The sequence below is a fragment of the Chiloscyllium plagiosum genome, chromosome 37 (genome assembly GCF_004010195.1).
Source record: "Chiloscyllium plagiosum isolate BGI_BamShark_2017 chromosome 37, ASM401019v2, whole genome shotgun sequence".
NCBI lineage: Eukaryota > Metazoa > Chordata > Chondrichthyes > Orectolobiformes > Hemiscylliidae > Chiloscyllium > Chiloscyllium plagiosum.
The window spans coordinates 30161885-30188532 of NC_057746.1; the positions used below are offsets into that span (position 1 = coordinate 30161885).

General features: G+C 46.6%; 1 protein-coding gene across 1 annotated transcript in view; it reads left to right on the forward strand.

Moving 5' to 3' along the window:
* LOC122541552 (tenascin-X-like) overlaps positions 1 to 26648 on the forward strand; it is a 110919-nt gene that overhangs the window by 82485 nt on the left and 1786 nt on the right. The window contains exons 35-53 of the mRNA XM_043678381.1: positions 1279 to 1578; positions 1739 to 2020; positions 4225 to 4524; positions 4675 to 4965; positions 6905 to 7204; positions 7358 to 7639; positions 9685 to 9789; positions 10415 to 10705; positions 11773 to 12072; positions 14226 to 14516; positions 15585 to 15875; positions 18687 to 18986; positions 19716 to 20006; positions 21431 to 21721; positions 23001 to 23123; positions 23471 to 23614; positions 25412 to 25531; positions 26253 to 26396; positions 26566 to 26642. Of these exons, the coding sequence (XP_043534316.1) occupies positions 1279 to 1578; positions 1739 to 2020; positions 4225 to 4524; positions 4675 to 4965; positions 6905 to 7204; positions 7358 to 7639; positions 9685 to 9789; positions 10415 to 10705; positions 11773 to 12072; positions 14226 to 14516; positions 15585 to 15875; positions 18687 to 18986; positions 19716 to 20006; positions 21431 to 21721; positions 23001 to 23123; positions 23471 to 23614; positions 25412 to 25531; positions 26253 to 26396; positions 26566 to 26642 (4523 nt within the window). The remainder of the gene's footprint in view (positions 1 to 1278; positions 1579 to 1738; positions 2021 to 4224; positions 4525 to 4674; positions 4966 to 6904; positions 7205 to 7357; positions 7640 to 9684; positions 9790 to 10414; positions 10706 to 11772; positions 12073 to 14225; positions 14517 to 15584; positions 15876 to 18686; positions 18987 to 19715; positions 20007 to 21430; positions 21722 to 23000; positions 23124 to 23470; positions 23615 to 25411; positions 25532 to 26252; positions 26397 to 26565; positions 26643 to 26648) is intronic.

Below are 26648 nucleotides of genomic sequence, written 5' to 3' on the forward strand. Positions count from 1 at the left end.
TGACTTTGCTCTTTGTCCTTCCACTACAGCAGGCATCACAAACACGGTCTGAGAGGAGGATTGTCCTTCCTGTCCTTTCTATCAATCTCTTTATCCTTTAGGGAATAGGCTACAGGAAGGGCCTTTGAGAGGCAGCAGAGGAGATAATGAGAATTTTCCCAGGACAGAGGAAGGTTAGTGATGATGAGAGTCTCGAACTGTCTTCCTCAGAAAAGAGGACACTTAGGAATGAATTGAACAATGTCTCTAAATTCTTCAAGGTTTTTGACCCCATTGATAACCTCACATTGACACAGAATGCATATCTCCAGTTCAATAGAGGCTTTTCCCAACAGAACTAGTTCATTCTCTGAAGTGAAAAGATATGTCAGGATCTCTGTAATAGATGGTGGAGAGAGTCCATAGGAATTGGTCTGATACAGAATTGACACAGATATATTGAGTTAATTCTAACCAATCACTGTTCCTGAAATAGTTCAGAATCAATTCATTAACTGCTCTGAGGGCAGAGATTTGTATTGATCGATTAAATAGAGGCTAAATACAGAAACAATTTTTAAAAATAGCTGTAAAATTAGGATTTAAATTGATTTACAATTGTGACATGTCCCAAAATGCAGTGAAAAGTATTGTGTTGCGTGCAATACAGACTGATCATCCCTTACCTCAGTATATCAGAGTAACAGAACAGAATGCAGAATATAATGTTTACCTGGTTCTCTGATAGAAAGGTCACAGAGATTCCCACTGTGCTGAGACTGAAGCTGGGCTATTCAAGGTAATAATGGATATTGTTACACTTTAATGTGATGACACCTCTTTCCTGCTTTCAGACCCCTATTTAATTCTGTCTCTTTGGTCAATCCGACAGTCACCTGTCCTGAAAACTCTGTATCTGACTCTGTGTCAAATGCCATGTTAAATCACTCAGATGGCTGTTTGGTTGCGCTACTGGTGCTAGATTAATGCAAGCTATTGTTGTTCTCACAATTTGCATTGGCTGATAATGAGGTGCCATTAATCCTTGTATTTCTTGAAGCTCCATTGATGACCAAAGCATCTTTAATGGGCTCAGTGCTGTGTCAATGCTGGAGTGAGTTCTGTGCTGGGAGAGAGAGGGGAGAACCTCGGAACAGTTATCGAGTGTTCCAGTCTCTTCACCGTCCCTTCACTGGGATCGGTGTTCCCACCATTTCTAGTCCAGAATCACTCCGACATTCCCCTCGGGCTGTGAACCAGGGCCTGATCCATGATCATTGTCTTCATTTTGAATTGTAGCCTCCACAGATAAAGAGGGTCAGAGGCCGCTCACGGTGGTGGATCTGGGCAAGGTCTCCGTGTCTAAGGTCACGGCTGACTCCCTCAAACTCTCCTGGGAAATGGAGAGATCCTATGATTCCTTCTTGATTGAATACGGCCCGGAGGGCTCAAAGGATGTGAGCGAGCTCCCGGTAACTGGTGACCGTCGATCCGCTGTCATCACGAGTCTGAGACCTAGCACCACCTACAAACTGTATGTCTACGGGCTCTCTGGTGACCAACGCAGCAGGCCGCTAACCACCTCCGCCAAGACCACAGGTATTGCCCCTCAGTCTGAGAGACACTTTGTTCTAAATAACCTCCTTTGATGATTCTCTGACATTGTTGACCTGGGTTTCGGTTTGACCCCCTGTTGAAAATTTGACATGTTTCTCTTTCCTGCACTCCCACCTTCCCTCTTCCCATCCATCCCTGACAGACAAGGCCGTGGTCAAACCCGTTAAACTGAGACCTCTTTCCGTTTCCACGGTGACGGCTCACTCTGTGCGGGTCTCCTGGACGACAGAGTTGGTCTTTGGTTCCTTCCTCATCGAGTACAGAATCGTGGGGTCCCAGAGCGTGCAGAATGTGACGGTGATGGCCCATCGCCGCTCCTACCTCATCACAGGCCTGAGGCCTAGCACCAAGTACACCGTCACTGTCTATGGGATTTCCAGAGGCCAGCGCACAGCACTGTCAACATCTGTGATAACCACAAGAGGTACCTGTCATTCAGCAAATGGCCAATAGAATTCCCAGTCAATTATTCCCATTCTCCGTCTGGAGCTGCTGCTGAACGTCAATGAAAAATATTTTCCTCATTTCGACTGGACACCTTTCTGAGGGAAAATATTTTCATTGACCATTCCTCCCTTGAGGCTCCTAAAGGCTTCCAGCACTTTCTCTCTCATCTCTCTTCCACTTTGCACCTCAATATATTTTATCAGTTGCTATGGTGATGTTGGTCACTCTGGGTTGGTGATTGCAGTGAAAAAAGTAACTCCAGTCAGTGAGGGAGTAGCCAGACAGTGGGCTGGACTGTTGTGAACTTGTGTAAATGCCAACACAAAGACCCAAGCGATGGTGCCCAGTTATCACATCAGGGCAGCACTGAGGCTCCCAAATCTGGTCTTTTTAGATTACTTACAGTGTGGAAACAGGCCCTTCGGCCCAACACGTCCACACCACCCCGCCAAAGCGCAACCAACCCATACCCCTACATTTACCCCTTACCGAACACTACGGGCAATTTAGCATGGCTAATTCACCTGACCTGCACATCTTTGGACTGTGGGAGGAAACCCACGCAGACACGGGGAGAACGTGCAAACTCCACACAGTCAGTCGCCTGAGGCAGGAATTGAACCCGGGTCTCTGGCGCTGTGAGGCAGCAGTGCTAACCACTGTACCACCATGCAACCCACTTGTCTCTTCCTTCAAAGATGTGCAAGCTTCTGATATATTTATAACATCCACCTGCATTCAGGAGCTGTGTATAAATATCCTCCTATGATTCATCTTTGTGAATCTTGGACATCCCCAATGATTTTACTTGGACCAGCTCTGCACTGTCTATTCTGCTGTGACAACTCTGTGACACATCATAGTTGGCCATCCTTTCTTCATTGGCCTTTTGCACTCAGAGCAATGATGAACATCCCCCATTGGTCATTCGTGTCTGTGACTTTGCTCTTTGTCCTTCCACTATAGCAGGCATCACAAACACGGTCTGAGAGGAGGGACGTCCTTCCTGTCCTTTCTATCAATCTCTTTATCCTTTAGGGAGTAGGCTACAGGAAGGGCCTTTGAGAGGCAGCTGAGCATATTGAGAATTGTCCCAGGACAGAGGAAGGTGAGTGATGATGTGAGTCTCGAACCGTCCTCCTCAGAACAGAGAACGCCCAGGAGAGATTTGAATGTTGTCTCTAAAATCTTCAAGGCGTTTGACCCGATGTATAACCTCACATTGACATATAATGCATATCTCCAGTTCAACAGAGGCTTTCCCAACAGAAATGGGTCATTCTCTGAAGTGGAATGGTAGGTCAGGTTCTCGGTAATAGATAGCGGAGAGGGTCCATAGGAATTGGTCTGAAAACAGAATTAACACATTAAGTCAATTCTAACCAATCTCGGTTTCTCGAAAGAGTTCAGAATCAGTGAGTTAACTGATTTGAGCTCAGGGATTTAAAAAAGTCAAAGGCTGCATAATGAAGCAATTTTCTCTCAATGATTTGATTTGATTTACAACGTGACGTGTCCCGAAATGCAGTGAAAAGTATTGTTTTGCGTGTTATCTAGACGAATCATACTATACATACATACATCAGGGTAATAGAACAGAATGCAGAGTATAATGTTTACCTGATTCACTGATAGAAAGGTCACAGAGATTCCCACTGTGCTGAGGCTGAAGCCGGCTTATTAAAGGTAATAATGGATATTGTTACACTTTAATGTGATGGAACATTGTGTTCTCTCTTTCCTGCTTTAAGACCACTCTTCAATTCTGTCTCTTTAGTGAATCTTATACTCACCTGTCCTGAAATCTCTGTAACTGAATCTGTGTCAAAACGCTCATATGGCTGTTTGTCTGCGTTAATGGTGTTGGATTAATGCAAGTTATTGTTCTCACAATCTGCATTGGCTGATAATGAGGCGCCATTAATCTTTGTATTTTTTGAAGCTCCATTGATGTTCGAAGCATCTTTAATGGGCTCAGTGCTGTGTCAATGCTGGAGTGAGTTCTATGCTGGGAGAGGGAGGGGAGAACCTCGGAACAGTTATTGAGTGTTCCTGACTGTTCACCGTCCCTTCACTGGGATGGCCATTCCCACCATTTCTTGTCCAGAATCACTCCATCATTCTCCTCGGGCTGTGAACCAGGGCCTGATCTATGATCATTGTCTTCATTTTGAATTGTAGCCTCCACAGATAACGAGGGTCAGAGGCCGCTCACGGTGGTGGATCTGGGCAAGGTCTCAGTGTCTAAGGTCACGGCCGACTCCCTCAAACTCTCCTGGGAAACGGAGAGTTCCTATGATTCCTTCCTGGTTGAATACGGCCCGGTGGGCTCAGAGGATGTGAGCGAGCTCCCGGTAACTGGTGACAGTCAATCTGCTGTCATCACAGGCCTGAGGTCTAACACCAACTACAGGCTGCATGTCTATGGGCTCTCTGGTGACCAACGCAGCAGGCCGCTTACCACCTCCACCAAGACCACAGGTATTGCCCCTCAGCCTGAGAGACACTTTGTTCTAATTGACCTCCTCTGGTGATTCACTGACATTGTTGAGCTGGGTTCGGTTTGGCCCACTGTTGAAAACTTGACATGTTTCTCTTTCCTGCCCTCCCACCTTCCCTTTCCCTGTCCAGCCCTGACAGACAAGACCGTGGTCAAACCCGTTAAACTGAGACCTCTTTCCGTTTCCACGGTGACTGCTCACTCTGTGCAGGTCTCCTGGACGACAGAGTTGGTCTTTGGTTCCTTCCTCATCGAGTACAGAATCGTGGGGTCCCGGAGCGTGCAGAATGTGACGGTGATGGCCCATCGCCGTTCCTACCTCATCACAGGCCTGAGACCTAGCACCAAATACACCGTCACCGTCTATGGGATTTCCAGAGGCCAGCGCACAGCACTGTCAACATCTGTGATAACCACAAGAGGTAACTGTCATTCAGCAAATGGCCAATAGAATTCCCAGTCAGTTATCCCCATTATCCGTCTGGAGCGTCTGCTGAACTTCAGCGAAAAATATTTTCCTCATTTTGACTGGACACCTTTCTGAGGGAAAATACTTTCATTGACCAATCCTCCCTCGAGGCTCCTAAAGGCTTCCCTCACTCTCCCTCTCATCTCTCTTCCACTTACACCTCAATATATTTTATCAGTTGCTATGGCGATGTTGGTCACTCTGGGCTGGTGACTGCAGTGGAACAAGTAACTCCAGTCAGTGACGGAGGGACCGGACAGTGGGCTGGACTGTCGGGGACTTTTGTAAACACCAACACAAAGGCCCAAGCGATGGTGCCTAGTTATCACATCAGGGCAGCACTGAGGCTCCCGAATCCGGTCTTGTCTCTTCCTTCAGGGATGTGCAGGTTTCTGATATATTTATAACATCCACCTGCATTCAGGAGCTGTGTATAAATATCCTCCTATGATTCATCTTTGTGAATCATGGACATCCCCACTGACTTAACTTGAACACCTCTGTGCTGTTTATTCTACTGTGAAAGCTCTGTGACACATCAAAGTTGGCCATCCTTTCTTCATTGGCCCCTTGCACTCAGAGCAATGATGAACATCCTCCATTGGTCCCTCGAGTGATGATGTGTCTGTGACTTTGCTCTTTGTCCTTCCACTACAGCAGGCATCACAAACACGGCCTGAGAGGAGTCCTGTCCTTCCTGTCCTTTCTATCAATCTCTTTATCCTTTAGGGAGTAGGCTACAGGAAGGGCCTTTGAGAGGCAGCAGTGGACATTGACTAGAATTGTCCCAGGACAGAGGAAGGTTAGTGATGATGTGAGTCTCGAGAACTGTCCTCCTCAGAACGAGAACGCTCAGGAGAGATTTGAACGTTGTCTCTAAAATATTCAAGGGTTTTCACACGATCTTTAACCTCATATTGACATGGAATGCATATCTCCAGTTCAACAGAGGCTTTCCCAACAGAACTGTGTCCTTCGCTGAAGTGGAGTGATAGGACAGGTTCTTGGTAATAGATAGCGGAGAGTGTCTGTAGGAATTGCTCTGAAACAGAATTGACACAGAAGCTTTGAGCCAATTCTAACCACTCTGTTTCTCGAAAGAGTTCAGAATCAGTGAGTAAACTGATCTGACTGCAGGGATTTAAAATAATCAGTTAAATAGAGGCGCGTAATGAAGCAATTTTTGCTCAAAGATTTGATTTGATTTAGAATTGTGACATGTCCCAAAATGCAGTGAAAAAGTATTGCTTTGAATGCTATCCGGTCTAATTGTACCAAACATACGTACATCAGGGTAATAGAACAGAATGCAGAATATAATGTTTACCTGGTTCACTGATAGAAAGGTCACAGAGATTCCCACTGTACTGAGATTGAAGCTGGGCTATTAAAGGTAATAATGGATATTGTTACACTTTAATGTGATGACACCTTGTGATTTCTCTTTCCTGCTTTAAGACTCCTCTTCAATTCTGTCTCTTTGGTCAAACTTATACTCACTTGTCTTGAAATCTCTGTCACTGAATCAGTGTCAAATGCCATATCAAAATGCTCATATGGCTGTTTGACTACATTAATGGTGCTAGATTAATGCAAGTTGTTATTGTTGTCACAACCTGCATTGACTGATAATGAGGCGCCATTAAACCTTGTGTTTCTTGGATCTGCATTGCTGTTCGAAGCATCTTTAATGTGCTCAGTGCTGTGTCAATGCTGGAGTGAGTTCTGTGTTGGGAGAGAGAGTGGAGAACCTCGGAACAGTTGTCGAGTGTTCCTGTCTCTTCACTGGGATGGCCATTCCCACCATTTCTTGTCCAGAATCACTCCATCATTCCCCTCGGGCTGTGAACCAGGACCTGATTCATGATCATTGTCTTCATTTTGAATTGTAGCCTCCACAGATAAAGAGGGTCAGAGGCCGCTCACGGTGGTGGATCTGGGCAAGGTCTCAGTGTCTAAGGTCACGGCCGACTCCCTCAAACTCTCCTGGGAAACAGAGAGATCCTATGATTCCTTCCTGATTGAATACGGCCCTGAGGGCTCAGAGGATGTGAGCGAGCTCCCGATAACCGGTGACCGTCAATCTGCTGTCATCACAGGCCTGAGACCGAGCACCACCTACAGGCTGCATGTCTACGGGTTCTCTGGTGACCAACGCAGCAGACCGCTGACCACCTCTGCCAAGACCGCAGGTATTGCCCCTCAGCTTGAGTGAAACTTTATTCTAATTTACATCCTCTGCTGTTTCTCTGGGTTGTTGACCTGAGTTTTAGTTTGACCCCCTGTTGAAAATTTAACATGTTTCTCTTTCCTGCCCTCCTACCCTTCCCGTCCATCCCTGTCAGACAAGGCTGTGGTCAAACCTGTTAAACTGGGCCCTCTTTCTGTTTCCACGGTGACGGCTCACTCTGTGCGGGTCTCCTGGACGACAGAGCTGGTCTTTGGTTTCTTCCTCATCGAGTACAGAATCGTGGGGTCCCGGAGCGTGCAGAATGTGACGGTGATGGCTAATCGCCGTTCCTACCTCATCACAGGCCTGAGGCCTAGCACCAAATACAGCGTTACCGTCTATGGGATTTCCAGAGGCCAGCGCACAGCACTGTCAACATCTGTGGTAACCACAAGAGGTACCTGTCATTCAGCAAATGGCCAATTCCCATTCTCCATCTGGAGCTGCTGCTGAACTTCAGCGAAAAATATTTTCCTCATTTCGACTGGACACCTTTCTGAGGGAAAATATTTTCACTGACCATTCCCCTCTCGAGGTGCTTAAAGGCTTCCAGCACTTTCTCTCTCATCTCTCTTCCACTTTGCACCTCAGTATATTTTATCTGTTGCTATGGCGATGTTGGTCACTCTGGACGGGTGACTGCGGTGAAATAAGTAACTCCAATCAGTGGGGGAGGGGCCAGACAGTGGGCTGCACTGTTGTGAACGTGTGTAAACGCCAACACAAAGACTCAAGCGATGGTGCCCAGTTATCACATCAGGGCAGCACTGAGGCTCCCCATTCTAGTCTTGTCTCTTCCTTCAGAGATGTGCAAGTTTCTGATATATTTATAACATCCACCTGCATTCAGGAGCTGTGTATAAATATCCTCCTATGATTCATCTTTGTGAATCTTGGACATCCCCAATGACTTTACTTGAACACCTCTGCACTGTCTATTCAGCTGTGACAACTCTGTGACACATCATAGTTGGCCATCCTTTCTTCATTGGCCCTTTGCACTCAGAGCAATGATGAACATCCCCCATTGGTCATTCGAGTGATGATGTGTCTGTGACTTTGCTCTTTGTCCTTCCACTACAGCAGATATCACAAACACGGTCTGAGAGGAGGGATGTCCTTCCTGTTCTTTCTATCAATCTCTTTATCCTTCAGGGAGTAGGCTACAGGAAGGGCCTTTGAGAGGCAGCTGAGGAGATTGAGAATTGTCCCAGGACAGAGGAAGGTTGGTGATGATAAGAGTCTTGTGAACTGTCCTCCTCAGAACAGAGAATGCTCAGGAGAGATTTGACTTGATTTGATTTGTTTAGTGTGACATGTCCTGAAAGGCAGTGAAAAGTATTGTTTTGAACGCTATCCAGATCTGTCGTGAATTACGTCTGTTAGTCGGAGTGATACAACTGAATGCAAAATATAATGTTGCAGCTCTCGAGATGGTGCACACAGAGATCAACTGTTCGTCTCTCAGAGCTTACCTGGTTCACTGATAGAGATGGTGCAGAGATTCCCACTGTGCTGAGACTGAAGCAGGGCTATTAATGGTCATAAAGGATATTGTTCCACTTTAATGTGATTAAACTTTGTGATTTCCCTTCACTGCTTTACGGCACTTCTTCAATTCTGTCTCTTTAGTCAATCTTTGGTCACTTGTCCTGCAATCTCCTTAACTGACTCTGTGTCATAGAACACAGAACATGGCATACAAATGCCATGTTTAACTGGTCTAATTGTGCTAGATTAATGCAAGTTGTTGTAGTTCTTACAATCTGCTTTAGGCGAAAATGAGGTGCCTTTAACTCTTGTGTTACTTGAAGCTCTGTTGCTGTTTGAAACATCTTTAAAGGGCCGAGTGCTGTGTCAATGCTGGAGTGAGTTCTGTGTTGGGAGAGAGAGGGGAGAACCTCGGAACAGTTATCGATTGTTCCTGTCTCTTCACTGGGATTGGCGTTCCCACCATTTCTTATCCAGAATCACTCCATCATTCCCCCTGGCTGTGAACCAGGGCCTGCTCCATGATCATTGTCTTCATTTCGAATTGTCGGAAGTGGATGGTGTCAGGGAATTGTTGTTGGATCTGTCAGCCAAGGTTTCAGCTCATATTCAGAGGCACTCACAGACCAGTCATGTAATAGCCTGACATGGTGATTCTCACCATATTATGTTCAAATGTGTATCTCTTTTCCCGTTCCTGTGGTGAACTAGGGCCTAACGATTGTCCATCATCCCTTAATTGTTTTAGTCCCACAACTCTGGCTGCGATTGACTATGGGGTGTGTCTTTACGGGGACAGGGGGGGGTTGGGTAATATCAAACAGACTCCTCCTACCCTCCCCACCCCACCCAACCACCATTAGGGATCACATCGTCAACAGAGACCAGTCCAGCTCTCCCATTCCCACACTCAGTGCCAGTTATTGGAAAGGAGTCTGAATCCTGCATTCTGAATGGATCTCTATTGGAACTTTCTTTACCACACACGTGGGAGGCCAAAGAATGCTCCAAGGCTGGTTTTCACACGGGCCCCAGTCGTCCTCTTATTGATCGGAGGTGAGTGACGCTCGACCTTTCTGAATAATGTACAGGATATTCGTCCATACCAGGCCTCCCGGTCCAGGATAGGGACACTACTACTGTGCCACAAGACCCCTGTGGATTTTTTGTTTTACTTTGGTGGGATTGTCTATGTTAATTAATGAAGCCAGTTTGGTGTCAATTTGGCTTTTTGTCTCCTGAAGATTTTGATCGAAGCGTTCTCACTGACCAAAGGATCTCATCGGATCGATATGGAGATAAGCCGACAGCTGGTGGGGTGGGTGAAGTCTGTGGGGAGTAACTGAAGGATAGAGCCAGATTGCCCAGAGTGGGGGCTGAGGATCAGTTGGAGGTTTCCAGAATGAAGTGGAACACTGTTTATTGTATCAGAGTAGCAAAGGGAATGTAAAGTGGGTAAGTGAGATCAGCAGATCAGCCCGGAACTGATTGGATGAGCTGCTGTACGGTGCTGGCTCCTCCTGCCCCTTTGCCTGTTCAAAGGCCTCCTCCATCTTCCTCCTTTTTATTCAGTGTCACCTTGAGGATCTGGGCATCAGCCACTGATACCACCGGGGACTGACAGCCTCAGAATCATCCTTCCTACCCAGTAACATCTTGCCTCTTTTTTTCCCTTTCCTAGCTTCTGCAGCTAAAGACACTGTGAAGCCAAATAGACTTGGTGACCTTTCTGTCTCTCACATCACGGCTCAGTCCTTCAAACTCTCCTGGACAGCGAGCGAGGGCTTCGATTCCTTTTTGATAGAGTACAGCGCCTCGGAGCCCCGGGGAGTGTACAACCTGACCATGACCGGGGACCAAAGGTCCACCTCCATCAAAGGCCTGAGGCCTACCACCGTCTACACTGTCCGTCTCTATGGGGTCGCTAAGGGCCAGCGCACAAAGCCACTGACTAGCGTAGTGACCACCACAGGTAGATTTTTAAACAATCAATCTAAGGAATGTGTTCATGTTTGCTATTTTACTGATATCTCTTATCTGTGCGAATTATTCCAACTTTCTATCCACTTATCAACACAACTATTTTCACAAAACTGATTGATAGGGTTTTGACATGTGTTACCTGCCACCTTTAAGTTAATAACTGCACACAGCTCAGTATGTACACTGTTACCTTGGTGACAAACTTCTCCTTGTTTATGGTTCTGTCTCACTGATATCGGTCTTTCTCAGCCATTGGAATCTGAGGGGCTGCCTGTTTCCTGTGGGCTTGGATCCCATTTCCCTTGATATTTATTGTGTCTGGTGCATTGCACATGGATAAAGTCAGAGTCACGCGTCACTGTTTCACACGTAGCTGTCTCCCACTCTCACATTTGTGTTTCCTCAGTCTGCTCCCCGCACACTCCCCACCTCCCACACACATACCTCCACCCACATCCACGGACATACACACCTCCATGCATGGATATTCATGCACATGGATGCATACACACATATGCATACAAGCAGATGTGTGTTCATGCCCACACAGATACACACATGTAGATACACATACACACACGGATATGTACACTCACTCACATACTTACTAGTGTTTATGAACTGTTGGTTGACGATGGATGACCTCTGACCTCGGGGTGATTTGCCTGTTCAGGTCCCTTGAGGCTTCCTTCTGATCTTCCTGCACCCTCATGTTTACTTGGGTGTGGTCAAATCCTGCTCAGCATCTCTCCCATTCCCCCTCATGCTGCTGGTTCAGTGACAGCTTGATCTTAAAATTCTTATTCTTCTGTTCAAACCTTTTCATGGCTTTGGCACTTCCCTATCCCCGGAATCTGCTCCAGTTCCACAACACTCGGCTGCCCTGATTCTAATCCTTCACCAATGAACCATGAGCTGTCACCAAGGCCTGCCTTAAATCTCTCTGAATCTCTCCTCCTGTAGGTTATTCTTACGACAAACCTGTTTGCCTATCTTTGGTCAATGTGAGGTGCCTCGTGACGTGTACTATATAAATCTGAGTTGATGTTGTTGCAGCTTCCACAGGAACGGTTATCATGGAACCCAGTGAGAAGAAAGAGCTGGGCAACATTTCTGCTTTGGCGCTGACCCCTCACTCAGTCAGACTGTCCTGGGCAGCCCAGAGGGACTATGACTCCTACGTTGTGCAGTACAGAGCCCGGGGATCAGAGCTGGTGCAGAAACAGTCTCTGAGTGGCCAGACTCGATCACATGTCATCACAGGCCTCAGGCCTACTACCAAGTACACCTTCTACCTCTACGGAGTGTCCAGTGGGCGCCACACAACACCCCTGTCCATCACCGTCACCACCGCAGGTACACTGGTTGCAGCAGGCAGGTCTGACTGGAAATATTTCCTCAGCAATTCCTCATTGGAAAAGGCAAATATTTCCTTCATGAGGTAGCGGTAAGGCTGCTCGGGGTCTCAAGGCGGAAGTGTCTGATCAGCTCGTGTGGTTTTCTCTCTCTCTCTCTTTTCCTCTCTCGGACATAGGCCACAGGTTTCAGACCGCCTGGGCACAGAGGCCTGAAAGCAGCAGAAACATTCCCCTCAGACCAGCACCAAGTTCCAGAAAGCTTACATGGGAAATCTGTTCCTCCAAACTCTGCACATTACCCTCTCAATCAGCCTTTGTTTACGGGATTTTCACTTTCTCTCTATGTTTATATTCTCTATATAAATACATAATCCTGCCCACAATCAAAAAGTAAATCCATGTCATTCCTTGTCATCTCTTCAATCCTCTTTCCTTGTCAACTCTTCATCTCCCATTCCTTGTCATCACTTCAACTTCCATTCCTCATCTCTTCAACTCCCATTCCTTGACATCTCTTCAATTCCCATTCCTTGTCATATCTTCAACTCCCATTCCTTATACTATCTTCTATCCTCATTCCTTGTCATCACTTCAATTCCCATTCCTTGTCATATCTTCTATCCTCATTCCTTGTCATCACTTCAACTTCCATTCCTCATCATCTCTTCAATTCCATTCTTTGACGTCTCTTCAATTCCCATTCCTTGTCATCTCTTCAATCCTCATTTCTCATCATCACTTCAATTCCCATTCCTCGTAATCATTTCAATTCCCAGTCTTTGTTATCTCTTCGGTTCACAATCTGAGAGATCCCCCAATACCTTTCCATTCCAGAAGAATGTGTGATAGCGTTTTGTCTCAAAATTTCTCTGGAGACTGATATTCTTTGTCACATCATTTAATGTTGTTTCACTGAACTTTTTTTCCTCTTCCTCTCCATTTTTCCTCCTTCTCCAGTAAATACTTCCCAGTGCCATTTTGCCTGTGTTCCTGACTTTCTGATCTCCAAATTTCTTCCCTTCTGGGACTATTCATCAATATGCCCTTCAAGAATGTGTTTCTAAGGACCACCCTCCATCCTGCCATTTGTAAATAGTTTGGTTGGTTAGGATCACTGCAGGAAGCTGCCTGTGTGTTCTGTGTCTATCGGGTCAGGTTAGCTGTCAGACTGTTACTCTGATGCCTTGCTGAATTGTAGCTGGCGGCTCGGAATCTACCCCTGGAAATGAACAGTTGGTCTGTCCCTGCCACGCCGTCACGTCTATGTGACAGCTGAGCTTCCCATTTTGGATCTTCCAGGAATGCATAGGATCCATGGCATCTCTCAATGGAGGCCATTTGGCCCCTTGGGCCTGTACCAGTCCCCCACCAGCCCAACGTTTCCCCACATTCCTGAACGTTTCTCCTGTCCAGCTGTAGGTCCAAAATGCTGTTTGAAAATTCTCGATGAATCTACTTCCATCAGCCTTTCAGACAGCGCATTCCAGTTCAGGACAAAAGCCTTACGTGAAGTAGTCCTTACCCATCATGCCCTGCTCTTTACCCATGAGCTCTCTCAGATTGAGCATTTCAATCGAATTCTCCCTCTGAGAAAACAAATAGAAGTAGTGTCTCCCTGGTAGGAGTGATCAAAATGGTGAGGGCCTAGGCTGGGAGGATGAGGAGAAATTGTTTCCATTGGTGGAAGGATTAAGATCCAGAGGGGACAGGTTTGAGGTAATTGGGCAAAAGAAGTAGAGACGTGAGGAAAGGTGTTTGTTGTCTGTGTCACTGGCTGGGCCAGAATCCCTTGCCCGTGTCCTCCTGAATGAGTTGAGAAATGGCTGCGATGAGCTGTCTGCTTGAAGCCCTGTGGTCCTCAGTGTTGCAGATAGATGCTGCAGCGCTATCAGGAGGGGAGTTCTCACACAGCAATAGTTCAAAAACCTGACGGTGTGACGGAATCAGAGCTTTTGAAATGAAATTGGATCATTATCTGAAGAGATCAGGGCTAAAGAGGGAATTTGGGGGATGTGGTGGGGTTTAGGAGAGTCGCTCTTGCAGAGACACAACACGGGCCGATTTTGGGCTGACCATTGTGTGGTTCTGTTGGTCGTTGAGAATGCGTCAATTCAACTGGTAACAGATTCTCATGCCGTTTCTCTCCTGTAGACTCCCCAGATGAGGTCAGTCCGACAGCGAAGACACCGGTCCGACCCGGTGTATCTCACATCACAGCAGACTCCCTGCAGCTCTCCTGGATGGTGGGCCGAGTGTATGAACTCTTTCTGATCCAGTACCGAGCCCACGGCTCCCAGACTGTGAGCAATTTGACCGTGGCTGGAGATCAGAGGTCATTCTTCATCACAGGCCTCAGACCCAGCACCAAATACACCATCTATCTCTACGGGGTCTTTCAAGGCCAAGTCACAAAACTGATGGCTTTTGTGGCTTCCACCACAGGTATCTTGGGATCAAACTAGAGGCGAGACTACCGTGCGCACTGGGAATTATCTCTGCAACCCCTCAGCATTTCCTCCAATTCAATTCCATTTCCCGTTCTCCCCATCTGCAGCGAAGTGAGCCATCACTACGGTGACCACCACCTCTGTTTTCAAATGAGCTTTGGAAAGTTCTTCATGCCGGTGACATTTTGTGTTTGTGTGTGTTTTTGGAGGGGGTGGTGGTGAGGTGCAGAAGCAAGGGAGGAGGTTCACGTGACGCGTAAAACCAACATCAACTGGTTGGGCTGAATGGCCTGTTTGCAAGCTGTTAGTAATCCCTTTGAGAGGAATAGAGGTGGTTTCAAAACAGGTTGTTCCCCCAACATTGCCCAAAGTGACGGATCTCATCCTCAGTCGCTTGTCCTACTCTCAAAGTTGAGTTTAAAGTAGCAGGAAATCATTAAATTAATCCTTAACTCCCTCAGCTAATGGTCAGTCTCCCACATCTCAAGAGTGGGAATAGCCTGTGTCTCAGACCCTCACACTTTACCGATTACTCTCTGCAGCTGCATCCTGACACCACCACACATTGGTATCAGACCAGAAACGTTTACCAGTGTGTCATACTCTGGACTCTGACTCACAGGTTCTCAGGGAATCAAAGTTTGTTCTCAGGGAATCCTGCAGAGTGCAGGCTGACACTTACAGAGAGTGCTGCACTGTCAGAGGTGCCGTCTTTCAAGTATGACTTTAAACTGAGTCCCTGTCTGCTCCCTCAGCAGATGGGAAAAGATCCTAGCGCCGCTGTTTCAAGTTCTCCCTCATGCCCTTGGCTAGTACTTTATCCTTTGCCAACATCAGTAAACGTCTGATGATCCAGTAATTGCTGTTTTTTTCGGAGCCTCCTGAATGTAAATCAATTTCCTCCCTTTGTAACACTGCAGAATTACTTCATTGGCTTTGAGATGTTCAGAGGTAGTGCAAAGCATTGTAGGTTTGCATGTTCTTCTTCATTCTTCCAGGCAGGAACTCTTTGGGATATTGTTGCATGATATATTACCAGCCTCTCTCTATCTCCTGCCTCTAGTGAAGGAAGGTGTAAGGCCCAGTCAGGTGAAGGCCTTGGGCAGCCTCTCTGTCTCTAACATCACAGCTGACTCTCTGGAGCTCTCCTGGTCAACACAGTGGGCCTTTGATTCCTACGTCATTCAGTATAGAGCCCAGGGCTCCGAGGAAGTGAGGAAGCTCCGGGTGTCTGGGAACCGTCGCTCGTATGTCCTCATAGGCCTCAGGCCTACCATCAAATACGCCATCTACATTTATGGAGTGTCCAGGGGCCGTCACACCAGGCCGCTTTCGATCGTCGTGACGACCACAGGTAGCGATGCCACCAAGCAAGAGGTTTTCTGGGCTGGGAAATATTTTCTTTGCTGCGCTTTGAGCAAAGCGGACAAATATTTCCTGACTTTCATCTCTGGACAGCATCCATGCCAACCTGGTAACCTCGGCCTGCTTGGCGAAAATGCCAGGAATTGGCAAGTTTTGCTTTGACCAACTTTCACCCCAAGTTGGTGCAAACTTTGAAACTCACATCTTTTTCTCTGATTTTTCTTTGGTTTGTGGGCTGCTTCTTTCTCTGTTCTCCAAATAGGTCTGTTCTCAATCAAGGGATGATTCCTTTCCATTCCTTGTGATTTTTCAGTTCGATTTCTTGTCCTTTCTGCCATTGCTGTTTCCCTGTAATTGTGTCTTCACTCCCTAAAATGTGTTAACGAGCCGCAGTGGAAATATGCAAATGAAGGTCCCCAAATCCAACAGAATGTAACGTTTTAAGGTGGCAGCTCACCACTGCCCCCTCCAGGGCAGTCAGAGTGAGAGGCAACAAATTCTGGCCTGGACCCACTGTCAGAAATAAAAGCAAAACTACTTTCTAATCCAAGTGATTCTCAATTCCCATTCCTTATCATCTCTTCAATTCCCATTCCTCACCATGTCTTCAATTCCCATTTTTTAATCATCTCTTCAATTCCCATTCCTTATCATAATTTTAATTCCCATTCCTTATCATCTCTTCATTTCCCATTCCTCATCATATTGTCAATTCCCATTCCTTATCATCTCTTCAATCCTCATTCCTTGCCATTTCCATCATTCCCATTCCCCCTGTGAGTGAGATTTTCTGTTCCCTTCCTGCTGAGGAAGGGTGTGAAGTGGTTTATTCAAGTCCCGAGTTCCTGGATCATATTCCAGAGCTGATGTTGTTTCTTCCTGTCAGTCTAACCGCCCTGTTCAGCTCAGACTCCTGTTCCTCCATCGCTGCATGGATCATTCCCCCTCTCGTCTGCCTTTCCTCTTCTGTAGGTGAGTATTCAGTATACTTGGCTCAGTATTCTGTGCTCTGTATCCTGCCACCCCACTGGCACAACTGGCAAACTGTTTTGTCATCCAACTCATTCACCAGATCATTAGAATCAAAGCTCTTCTGTAAAACCACCAGACATACTACTCCCTATCTGCTATTTATCCTGGTCTCTCTCTCTCTCTCTCTGGTGCCAGAGCAGCACCATTCACTCTGTTGCAAATTTCCCGCGGTCTGTTTGTTGTTGCTGTCAGCATCAGTTAATCTGCTGCTTCTGAGAATGTAGCCGTATCATAATATACAGTATATACAGCTTTATGGTGCACTACCATAATATACAGTATATACAATGCTATGGTGCACTACCATAATATACAGTATATACAGCTCTTTGGTGTATTACCATAATATGCAGTGTGTATAACTCTTTGATGCATTACTATAATATACAGTGTACACAGCTTTATGGCTCATTACCATAATATACAGTGTATATAACTCTGTGGTTCTCTACCATAATATAAAGTGTATGCAGCTCTGTGGCTCACTATCATAATACACAACTTATGCAACTCTGAGGTTCTCTACCTTAATATACCATGTATACAGATCTGTGGTTTTCTACTACAATATACAGTGTATATAGCTCCGTGGTTCTCTGCCATAATATGCAGTGTATACAGCAGTCTGGTTGCCTACCATAATGTACAGTGTATATAGCTCTGTGGTTTTCTACTATAACATAGTGTATATATTTCTGTGGTTCTCTACCACAATGTACTGTGTATACAACTGTGTTTTATAACAATATACAGTGTACATAGCTCTGCGATTTTATACCATAATATAGATTTATATTATATATATATATATATATATATATATATATATGTGTGTATAGCTTTACTGATCTGTACCATAATATACTGTGTGCATAGCTCTGTAGATTTATATCATACCATAGAGCATATAGAGCTCTATGGATCTGAGCCATAATCTATGTGTATATAACTCTATGGTTTTATATATACTGTCTATAAAGCTCTGTGGATTTATATAACATACATTGTGGCATCATCTATGGATCTGATGCATAATATACAGTACTTGTAGCTCTTTTGATTTATACTGTAACATACAGTCGAAATAAACCAAAAAAAAGCTGAGTTTTTTCACAAAAAAGATTAATACACATTAGTTTCAGATATAAACTCTTAAGAATGATATTGGTATCTATAAGTTATACACTCCTTGTCACAATGTAACTCAGTGAATCTGTACCAAATATAGTTCTTATAACTGTGTGGAGTTATCATAATCTATAGTGTAAATAATTCTAGCTGTATGCCATAGTTTATATGCGAGATATACCGGATTCTATATGATATATGCATCGTATCTATCTACAGTGATCCATGATCCCTCTGTACCAAACGCTATGGTTTCTTTACTTCTGCTAGCAGTGTCTCCTCCCCAGTGAGCCAGTCTGATATCTCTGCATCTGAATTCCAATTCGCAGCTCCCAATCCAAGGGAAACACATGCCGGTCAGGCCTTTATCCTATAGGCTCCCAGAGCCAGCTGGGAAAGATGGAGCAGCAGAGTAAATGCAGCTTCTGCAAAGGTCTGGGGTTAGATTTTGTGTCTTCTCTTTTACCCATTTGTTGTGAACTGCACCCATCTTCCTGTTGACCCTGTGGATACTTAAACCAACCTGAAAGAATAAGGTTTGGGTTCGGAGGTTAAGCCCCATTAGTTTACAGCGAGGGGCCTTTTATCCAGAGTACAGTCTTTAAATTGTGATTTTTTTTTCCCTCTGCTTTCTCTCTAGCTTCCATAGATACCAATGGTGTAAAGCCCAGCAGGCTGAGGAAACTGATCCGCCTTTCGGGGAACAATGTCACGCAGGATTCCCTGCAAATCTTTTGGGCAGCTGAAAGTGGCTTTGATTCCTTTCTGATCCAGTACAGAGTGGAAGGATCTGAGGAGGTGCAGAACTTCACAGTGCCTGCTCATCAACATTCGTCCTTCATTGAAGGCCTGAGGCCTGGTACCAAGTACCTGGTTTCTCTCTATGGGCTTTCCGGAAGCAGACGGACTAGGCCACTAACCACTATAATAACCACTGCAGGTATTCCTCACAAACCGGTCCCCTCAGGAAAGCTGTCTTAATGACTGAACTGGAAGTTTTCCCATCCTGTACATTATAGTCCGCTCTAAGCTCCAATGGGAAGCGGCCATCTTGGAATGATCCCCACTTTCATTGTCCATTTGTCAAGTGTGGCATGTACTGGGAAAACTCAATTATTTAATTTGAATTCTCTTGAATTTCTTGGACATCAGAGAGTTAAGGGTTGCTCTGCTTGGAGCAGAGAAAGATACAGGGAGAATTATCAAACTACATAGTTTTGATTAAGGAAAGGAGAAACTGCTTCCTGAGGCTGGAGGGTCAGTAACAGAAGAGACACATTCGAGATTACTGAATAAAGATTGGGAGATGGGGAAGCATTTTGTCACACAGAGTAGTTTGGTGTGATCTACATGGCTGAAGGTTTGATTGAATCAAATTCATAAAAACAGTTCAGAGGAAATTCATTGTACAATCGAAAGGGAACAATTCACTCAGGGTAAACAGCAAGGGATTAATTGGGAAACGCTTTGAAAAAAGCAGGCACGGCCATGGATGGTCATGTGGCCTCTCCCTGTGCCAGGCCATTCCACGATTACAGAATACTAACATAAACTACTGACTGACCCCTTTCTGTGTTCACCAGAAACTGTAAGGAAATGATTCTTCTCACAGTCGAACAGCAGTTCCTCCAACAGTAAAGTGTTGTGTATCTCTTCCTCCTCTTTTTAGCTTCAGCAGAGAAAGAGTTGGTGAAATCTGGCAAGTTTGGGAGCCTTTCGTTCTCGAATATCACGGCTGACTCCCTCCTCCTCTTGTGGTCCGCTGACACTGTCTTTGACTCCTTCCTGATACAGTACAAAGCTCAGGGGTCTGAACTTCTGCAGAATATCACTGTAACTGGTGACCGTCGCTCGGCCCTCATCACAGGCCTGAGGCCTACGACCAACTACACCATTTACCTCTATGGGGTGTCCAATGGCCAGCTCTCCAGGCCATTGGTGGCTCTCTTGACCATCACAGGTACTTGCAATCTAGGAATGGATCAAATGCTAGTCTTGGTTTTTCACTCCTTGTGAAATATTTTCTCCCTCCATCTCTCTCTCTCTCTATTCTCATGCAATATCTTGAGGCTGAGAGCAAGAAAATATTTCATTTTGTTCTCTGATTGCTTCTGTCGGTAAGGAAACCGCTGCCATTTTAAGACAGGTGATAGCAGGATGCTCCAGCCCTATTGGGCATTGCTGTAGTGTGATTGAGTGAAGTATAATTCAGTGTGAAGATGCTATGTAATTAGTGAGTAATAAAGATGTACAAAATGAGGTAAATGCAATTGAGCTTTTCTTACTGCAAGGCTTGGTTGTGTAGATTTTTACATGCTCATGCTCAGGTCAAAGTTTTATGTGGAATATGCTTGGCTTCCCATTTCTATTTTCCCTCTCTCCCCAGATTACCAGCTAGCATTTTATCTACAGAGAGAACAGGCTTCAGTGTGAAATCCCACAGTCATTAACTGTGTTTTGTTTCCAGGTTCCTGATTCTCTTCAATTTCAAATGGGCAAAGATAAAACAACTTTTGGAGGCATTTATTTCTTCCTCACAGGTTTCACTTCAGAAGAGAATCCCTCGTGTATTTATAGAATTCACTGTCATCCATACAATATAATATGTAGTGTAGAGTGAGTTAGAAACTGAATTGAGGAGTTTTGGAGGTTTATGTGTAGAGAAGCAGGTAGCTGGGAATGAAATACAAGCTGGAATTTAGTTGAGGGGTTCGGGTGGGTTTTATATATAGGATAACCAGGAGAGAGTTATAGACTGGAGTCTAAACAAGGGCTTAGTGGGGTTTATGTGTAGAATGGGAGAAAGTGAGGACTGCAGATGCTGGAGATCAGAGCTGAAAATGTGTTGCTGGAAAAGCGCAGCAGGTCATGCAGCATCCAAGGAGCAGGAGAATCAATGTTTTGGGCATGAGCCATTCTTTATGTGTAGAATAACAATTACCTGGGGAAGTTGAGTCAAAAAGTGGGATACTGGAAAAGCACAGCAGGTCAGGCAGCATCTGAGGGACAGGAAAGTCGACAATTCTGTGCTGATGACGTGGGATGTTGATACAGGACTGAGTCTAATCAATGGGATAATGGAGTTTATGTATAGGATAATAAATAACTGGTTCGTTGTTACAAATTGAGTCCAATTGAGGGGTTTGGGGAGATTTGTGCAGAGAATAACAGGAGTGAAAACTGGAGTCCAGCAGGGAGTGAGTACAATTACTCATGCATTCGGGAGTAGAGGGTGAAAATTTGGGTTGTATTCCGTTTCTGTTGCTGGACTAAGACAAGTGCAGATTTAGATGAAAATAAACCTTCTGTGTTTTCTCTCCACAACCCTCTCCCTCCACCCCACCTCATGCACCTGGATAACTGTCCGTTTCCTCCTCTCTCTAGCGGTTCCTGTTCACACCGTTGGTGTCAGTGCCCTGGGAAGACTCTCAGTCTCCGATATCAACACTCACAGCCTCAAGCTCAGCTGGGCCGTGGAGGAAGGGACCTTTGACTCTTTCTTGGTCCAGTATAGAGACTCCGAGGGGCAGCTGGGGGTCAAAGAGGTCACGGTGCCAGGCAACCTCCGCAGTGTCTCCATCGGTGACCTGGCCCCCAGCACCGAGTACCTCATCTCCCTCTATGGCATGTTACAGAACCAGCAAACAGAACCCATTCCCATCGTGGCACGAACAGGTACTAACATGCCCTGCTCACTAATTCGGTGTCCTCAGGGCTACACTGACTCTGTTCTCTTTATTCTTTATCAAATTTCACCCCAGTTCAGGACCTCCGTTTGCAGCATTAATAATTTTACACTAGATTATCTTTTTACAGTCTAGAGTCTGGAGAATCGTGTTGCTCCCTGGGACAGTCTCTCGTCCTGCCTGGGCCCAGGCCCAGGCCCAGGCTTTGTTTCTGTTTGCAGTCCGAGTGTAACAGCGCGGTTAGATGGGGCAGTGTTGAGGCTGGCTGTTTTTTCTTGACCTCCTCTCCATATACTGGGCTGCTCAGTGTTTTCTGGGATAAGAACACCAGGGACTAAGCAGACCGAGAGAGCACCTGTACTCTGTTCCATCTGGAACACTCCCGTTCCTTCCTGCGTGCTGGTTTCAGTTGAACTGTGTTCAGTATCTGAGGTTCCAATCCTCTACAGTCACTACCACATCCACCGTCCTGCTTCCGATATCACTCCTGCATATCTCCGGGAGGCACTGGGACCAGTTGGCCGATACAAAGGGAATGATGGGTAATCCATGCCAGCCTGAGATTTGACTGCTGGAAGGTAATACTGGACTGTAGAGATGAGGCATCAATTGGAAAAGAATCCACTGCTCTGGTACATCTGACGTGAGCAAAGTCAGATCCACGTCTGAGAAGGTTCAGAGTGGCCTGGCCACCCTGGGATCTTGGCTGATACATTTTTGGAGGATGGGGGTGTGTGGGGTGAAGGGAAGGGTGGTGCAGGGTATTGGGAGAGACTGTACTGCCTCATCAAAGTGTCTTGTCAGTGTTCGACTGTTCAACATTACTCTGCCGCCACGCCATCCTTTCAGCCCCATGAAAATGGTGCCTTGCAAAGCACTGTGGGTAAGTTACCTCATGTCCCATGGTGCACTTCCCCTGTCTCCATTCGAAGGATCTGTGTTGCCACGGGGCCCTTTTGGTAAAGTAAGAACATTTTGTCAATTTATAAAGGCCGTTGTGAGAGGCACTCACAGAATGTAGTCTGTGATTGATTAAAGTAAGGCACGAGATCACAGCCTCTCAGGTTTGAGGAGCCATTTTCTTTTTCTTCAGCCAGGCGATGGTTGAAGACTCTGCTCCCATTTACACGGATTGGGGAATTGTTCATTCTGACACCCTCTTCCTCTGGCTCCACATGACATGGTTCCTCTGGTCTCCTGCATCGACTGAGAGTTTGTGTGAATCGCTCAGGGTTTGTCACTTCCTCTTTTTGTCATTTTAATTGCAGCTCGAGAGAGTCCGAGCAGACTGAGTTTCTCCGATCTCACAGACAGCTCAGTCACCGTCCACTGGGCAGCGCCGTCAGCGCCTGTCGATAGCTTCAAGATCTTCTACGTCCCGACGAAGCGAGGTGAGAGGGTGATGGCCAGGCCAAGGATCTGTGGTCAGTCACTAACTGAGTGTGGGTGTGGGTCTGTATGTGTGTTCTAACCATTCAGTCAGGACAACTGATCTTTAACCCTCTGGTTTGCTGCAGCTCAGTGACCTTTAACTTTCAGTGCATCCATTGAGAGTTTCTGAGAGTTTCGCTGTGTGTGTGTGTGTGTGTGTGTGTGTGTGTGTCGCTGACCTTTAACCTCTGGCACAGCCTGTGGTGACAACCCTTAACCCTTTTGTACACCAATCCTCAGTAACCTTTAACCCCAGCACATCTGCAAACATTAACTGAGATCTACCCCCCCACCCATGTTGTTTCAGGTGAACCGAGGAGCACGGTGATAGCCGGCAGGAAAACCAACGTCACCCTGAGAGACCTGCTCCCGGATACCCAGTACGAGGTCAACCTGGTGGCTGTGCGGGGGGCCACGGAGAGTCCACCCATCCTGGACCACTTCACATCTGGTGAGCAAGGTGGGGGGAGTTGGGGTCGGGCTGCTGGATGGTTGTGGGGATGGGGGAGGGTGGAGTATGGGGGTGGGTGTAGGGAGAGAGAATGGGGGCTGGATATTGCTTTGTGAATTAGAACTCTAGCACCCCCTCCACCCCGGTGCTGAGGTACTCACAGAAACCCTAGAGGCCTACAGTGTGCAAACAGGCCCTTTGGCCCTTCTTGCCCATTCTGCCCGGTCTTCACAATTAAACTGGTCCCATTTGACAGTCCATTCCTATCCCATCCAGGTACCTGTCCACATGATTCTCAAATGTGACTCTCCTTCTCTACTTGCTCTGTTCCAGACACTCACCACCCTCTGTGTGAAAGGAATTGTCCCTGGAGCCTTCTGTACCTCACCCCTTAAATCTTTGCCCTCTAGTCTTAGACTCCTGTCTAAGACTAGGGGGAAAAACTGTTGGCTATCGACCTGATCTATGACTCTTGTTTTTATGGACCTCTGTAAGGTCACCCCGTCAGTCTCCTACGCTCCAGTGAAAAGCCTCCCAGCCTATCCAACCTCTCATCACAACTCAAACCTTGCAGTCCAGGCAACATCTTAGTAAATATTTTCTACCCCAGTTTAATAACATATTTTCTATAGTAGGGTGACCAACTGCATGTGGCCTCACTAGTGTTTTGTACACCTGTGACAAGATGTCCCAACACTCATACTAAATGCTCTTACCGATGAAAGCAAGCATACCCAAAGCCTTCCCTACCGTCCTATCTACCTGTGACTGTATTTTCAAGGAGCTATGAACCAACACCCCTAAATCTCCTTGTTTTATAACACACCCCAGGGCCCTACCATTGACTGTGTAGGTCCTGCTTCTGGCTTGACCGACCAACATGCAACACCTTATATTTATCTGCATTAAACCTGACTCCATGGCTGTTCCTCAGGCCATTGACCCAGTCGATCAGGATCTCTCTGCATTCCCAGACAACCTGCTTCACTGTCCACTACTCCACCATTCTTGGTATCATCTGTAAACTCACTAACCTTGCCCCCTTCTCTCCCTCCAGAATGCCACGTCTCTCCTACCTCAAGCAGCATCTGCTGAGCCTCACCCCCTTCCCTGCCTTCTATCCCATTCTAATTCCCCACACCCAGCCTTCCTTCATTCCCCACCTATCCCCTCCTCTAGGACAACCCCCTTTTCCTCCTACCCATGCCCCCAACCTGTTCCAGACTAACAACAACATCCCCCTCCCCGAACCCCATTGCTCCCCAACATTGCTCACTGTCCTTTGGAAAACGATGACTGTAACTCCATTATGGAAGAGGGGAGACAGAGTGAAAAGAGGAAACTACAGGCCAGTGAGCTCAGCACTGTCACAGGGAAGGTGTTCAGGCTCCGATTACAAACATTATAGGAGGCCATTCAGAAACAGTCAAGATAATCAGGCAGAGTCAACATGGTTTGGTGAAAATGTTGTAGAGTTATTTGAGGAAGTAATGTGTTGTGACGGGGTGGGGGGAGGGGGCGGGGGGAACAGTGGAGGAACTGTACTGTGGAATGCAGACGGTGTTTGATATGACACTACACTGAAGCCGATTGCAGAAAGTGGTGTGAGGCTGATGTCATATTGGCATGAACAGACATTTAGTTAGCTGAGAGCAAGCAGGCATTAACCAGCTTGATGACCACACCTTGGGTTCAATGAGGCACTGTGCCAGTTGGAGACACTGCCAGACAGAGAATAGGAGAACACTCTGTGCGGGCATAACACAGAATCTCAGGATTGTGTTTCTGTTCATTCAGCTCCGGATGCTCCGACAAATCTGAAAGCTGTGAATGTTTCCGAGACAATGGCCCTCCTGGTTTGGAGACCTGCGATTGCACCCATTGACCACTACACCATCACCTACAGCAGCAAAGCCGGTGAGGGGGCCAGGAGAGTGGGGAATGTCCAGCACAGGAAACCCAGCTCAACACCATCTCAACATAGGACAAATCATCCCCGTATCACCAAACCACAAACCCCACACAGGGATGGACACTGACCCCACACCCCTAAACCCCATACAGGGACACAAACTATCCCCATATCCCCAAACCCCATACAGGGACACGCACTGTCCACATATCCCCAAACCCCATACAAGGACACACACTGACCCCACATCCCCAAACCCCATACAGGGACACACACTGCCCCCATATCCCCAAACCCCATACAGGGACACACACTATCCCCATATCCTCAAACCCCATACAGAGACACATGGTGTCCCCATATCCCCAAACCCCATACTGGGACACGCACTGTCCCCATTTCCCCAAATCCCATATAGGGACACACACTGTCCCCATATCCCCAAATCCCATATAGGGACACACACTGTCCCCATATCCCCAAATCCCATATAGGGACACACTCTGTACCCATATCCCCAAACCCCATACAGGGACACACACTGACCCTATATCCCCAAACCTCATACAGGGACATGCACTCTCCCCATATCCCCTTATCCCCAAACCCCATACAGGGACACGTACTGTCCCCATATCCCCAATACTCCACATTGGAATAGACACTGTCCATGTATCCTAGTCAGATCTGAATGTATTCAGTGATTCTCCTGCCTGTTTGTACCAGGTGCCACTGTCAGCCGGGATGTTCCCGGTAACTCAGCCCAGCTGCAGCTGACTGGCCTCACTGTGAATACTGAGTACACAGCAGATATCTCTAGTGTCAGCGGAGACAGGATGAGTCCGAGAGTCACTACCAGCTTTGTCACTGGTGAGTATTGGATGGAGTGGGCTGTGGGACAGAATGCAGTCCCAGTTTGCCTCCCATTATGTGTTTTCTGTGCCCCCTCATTGGGGTTTGGGCTGTTCTGAGATGGTTAAAGCCTTAGCACTTTTCTCTCTCTTGCGCTCTCTCTCTCTCTCTCTCTCTCTCTCTGCAGGTTCTGATCTACCAAAGGACCTAACAGTGAGTGACATCTCATCAAGTGAAGCCCTGGTCTCCTGGAAGAGCCCGAGAGCCCCA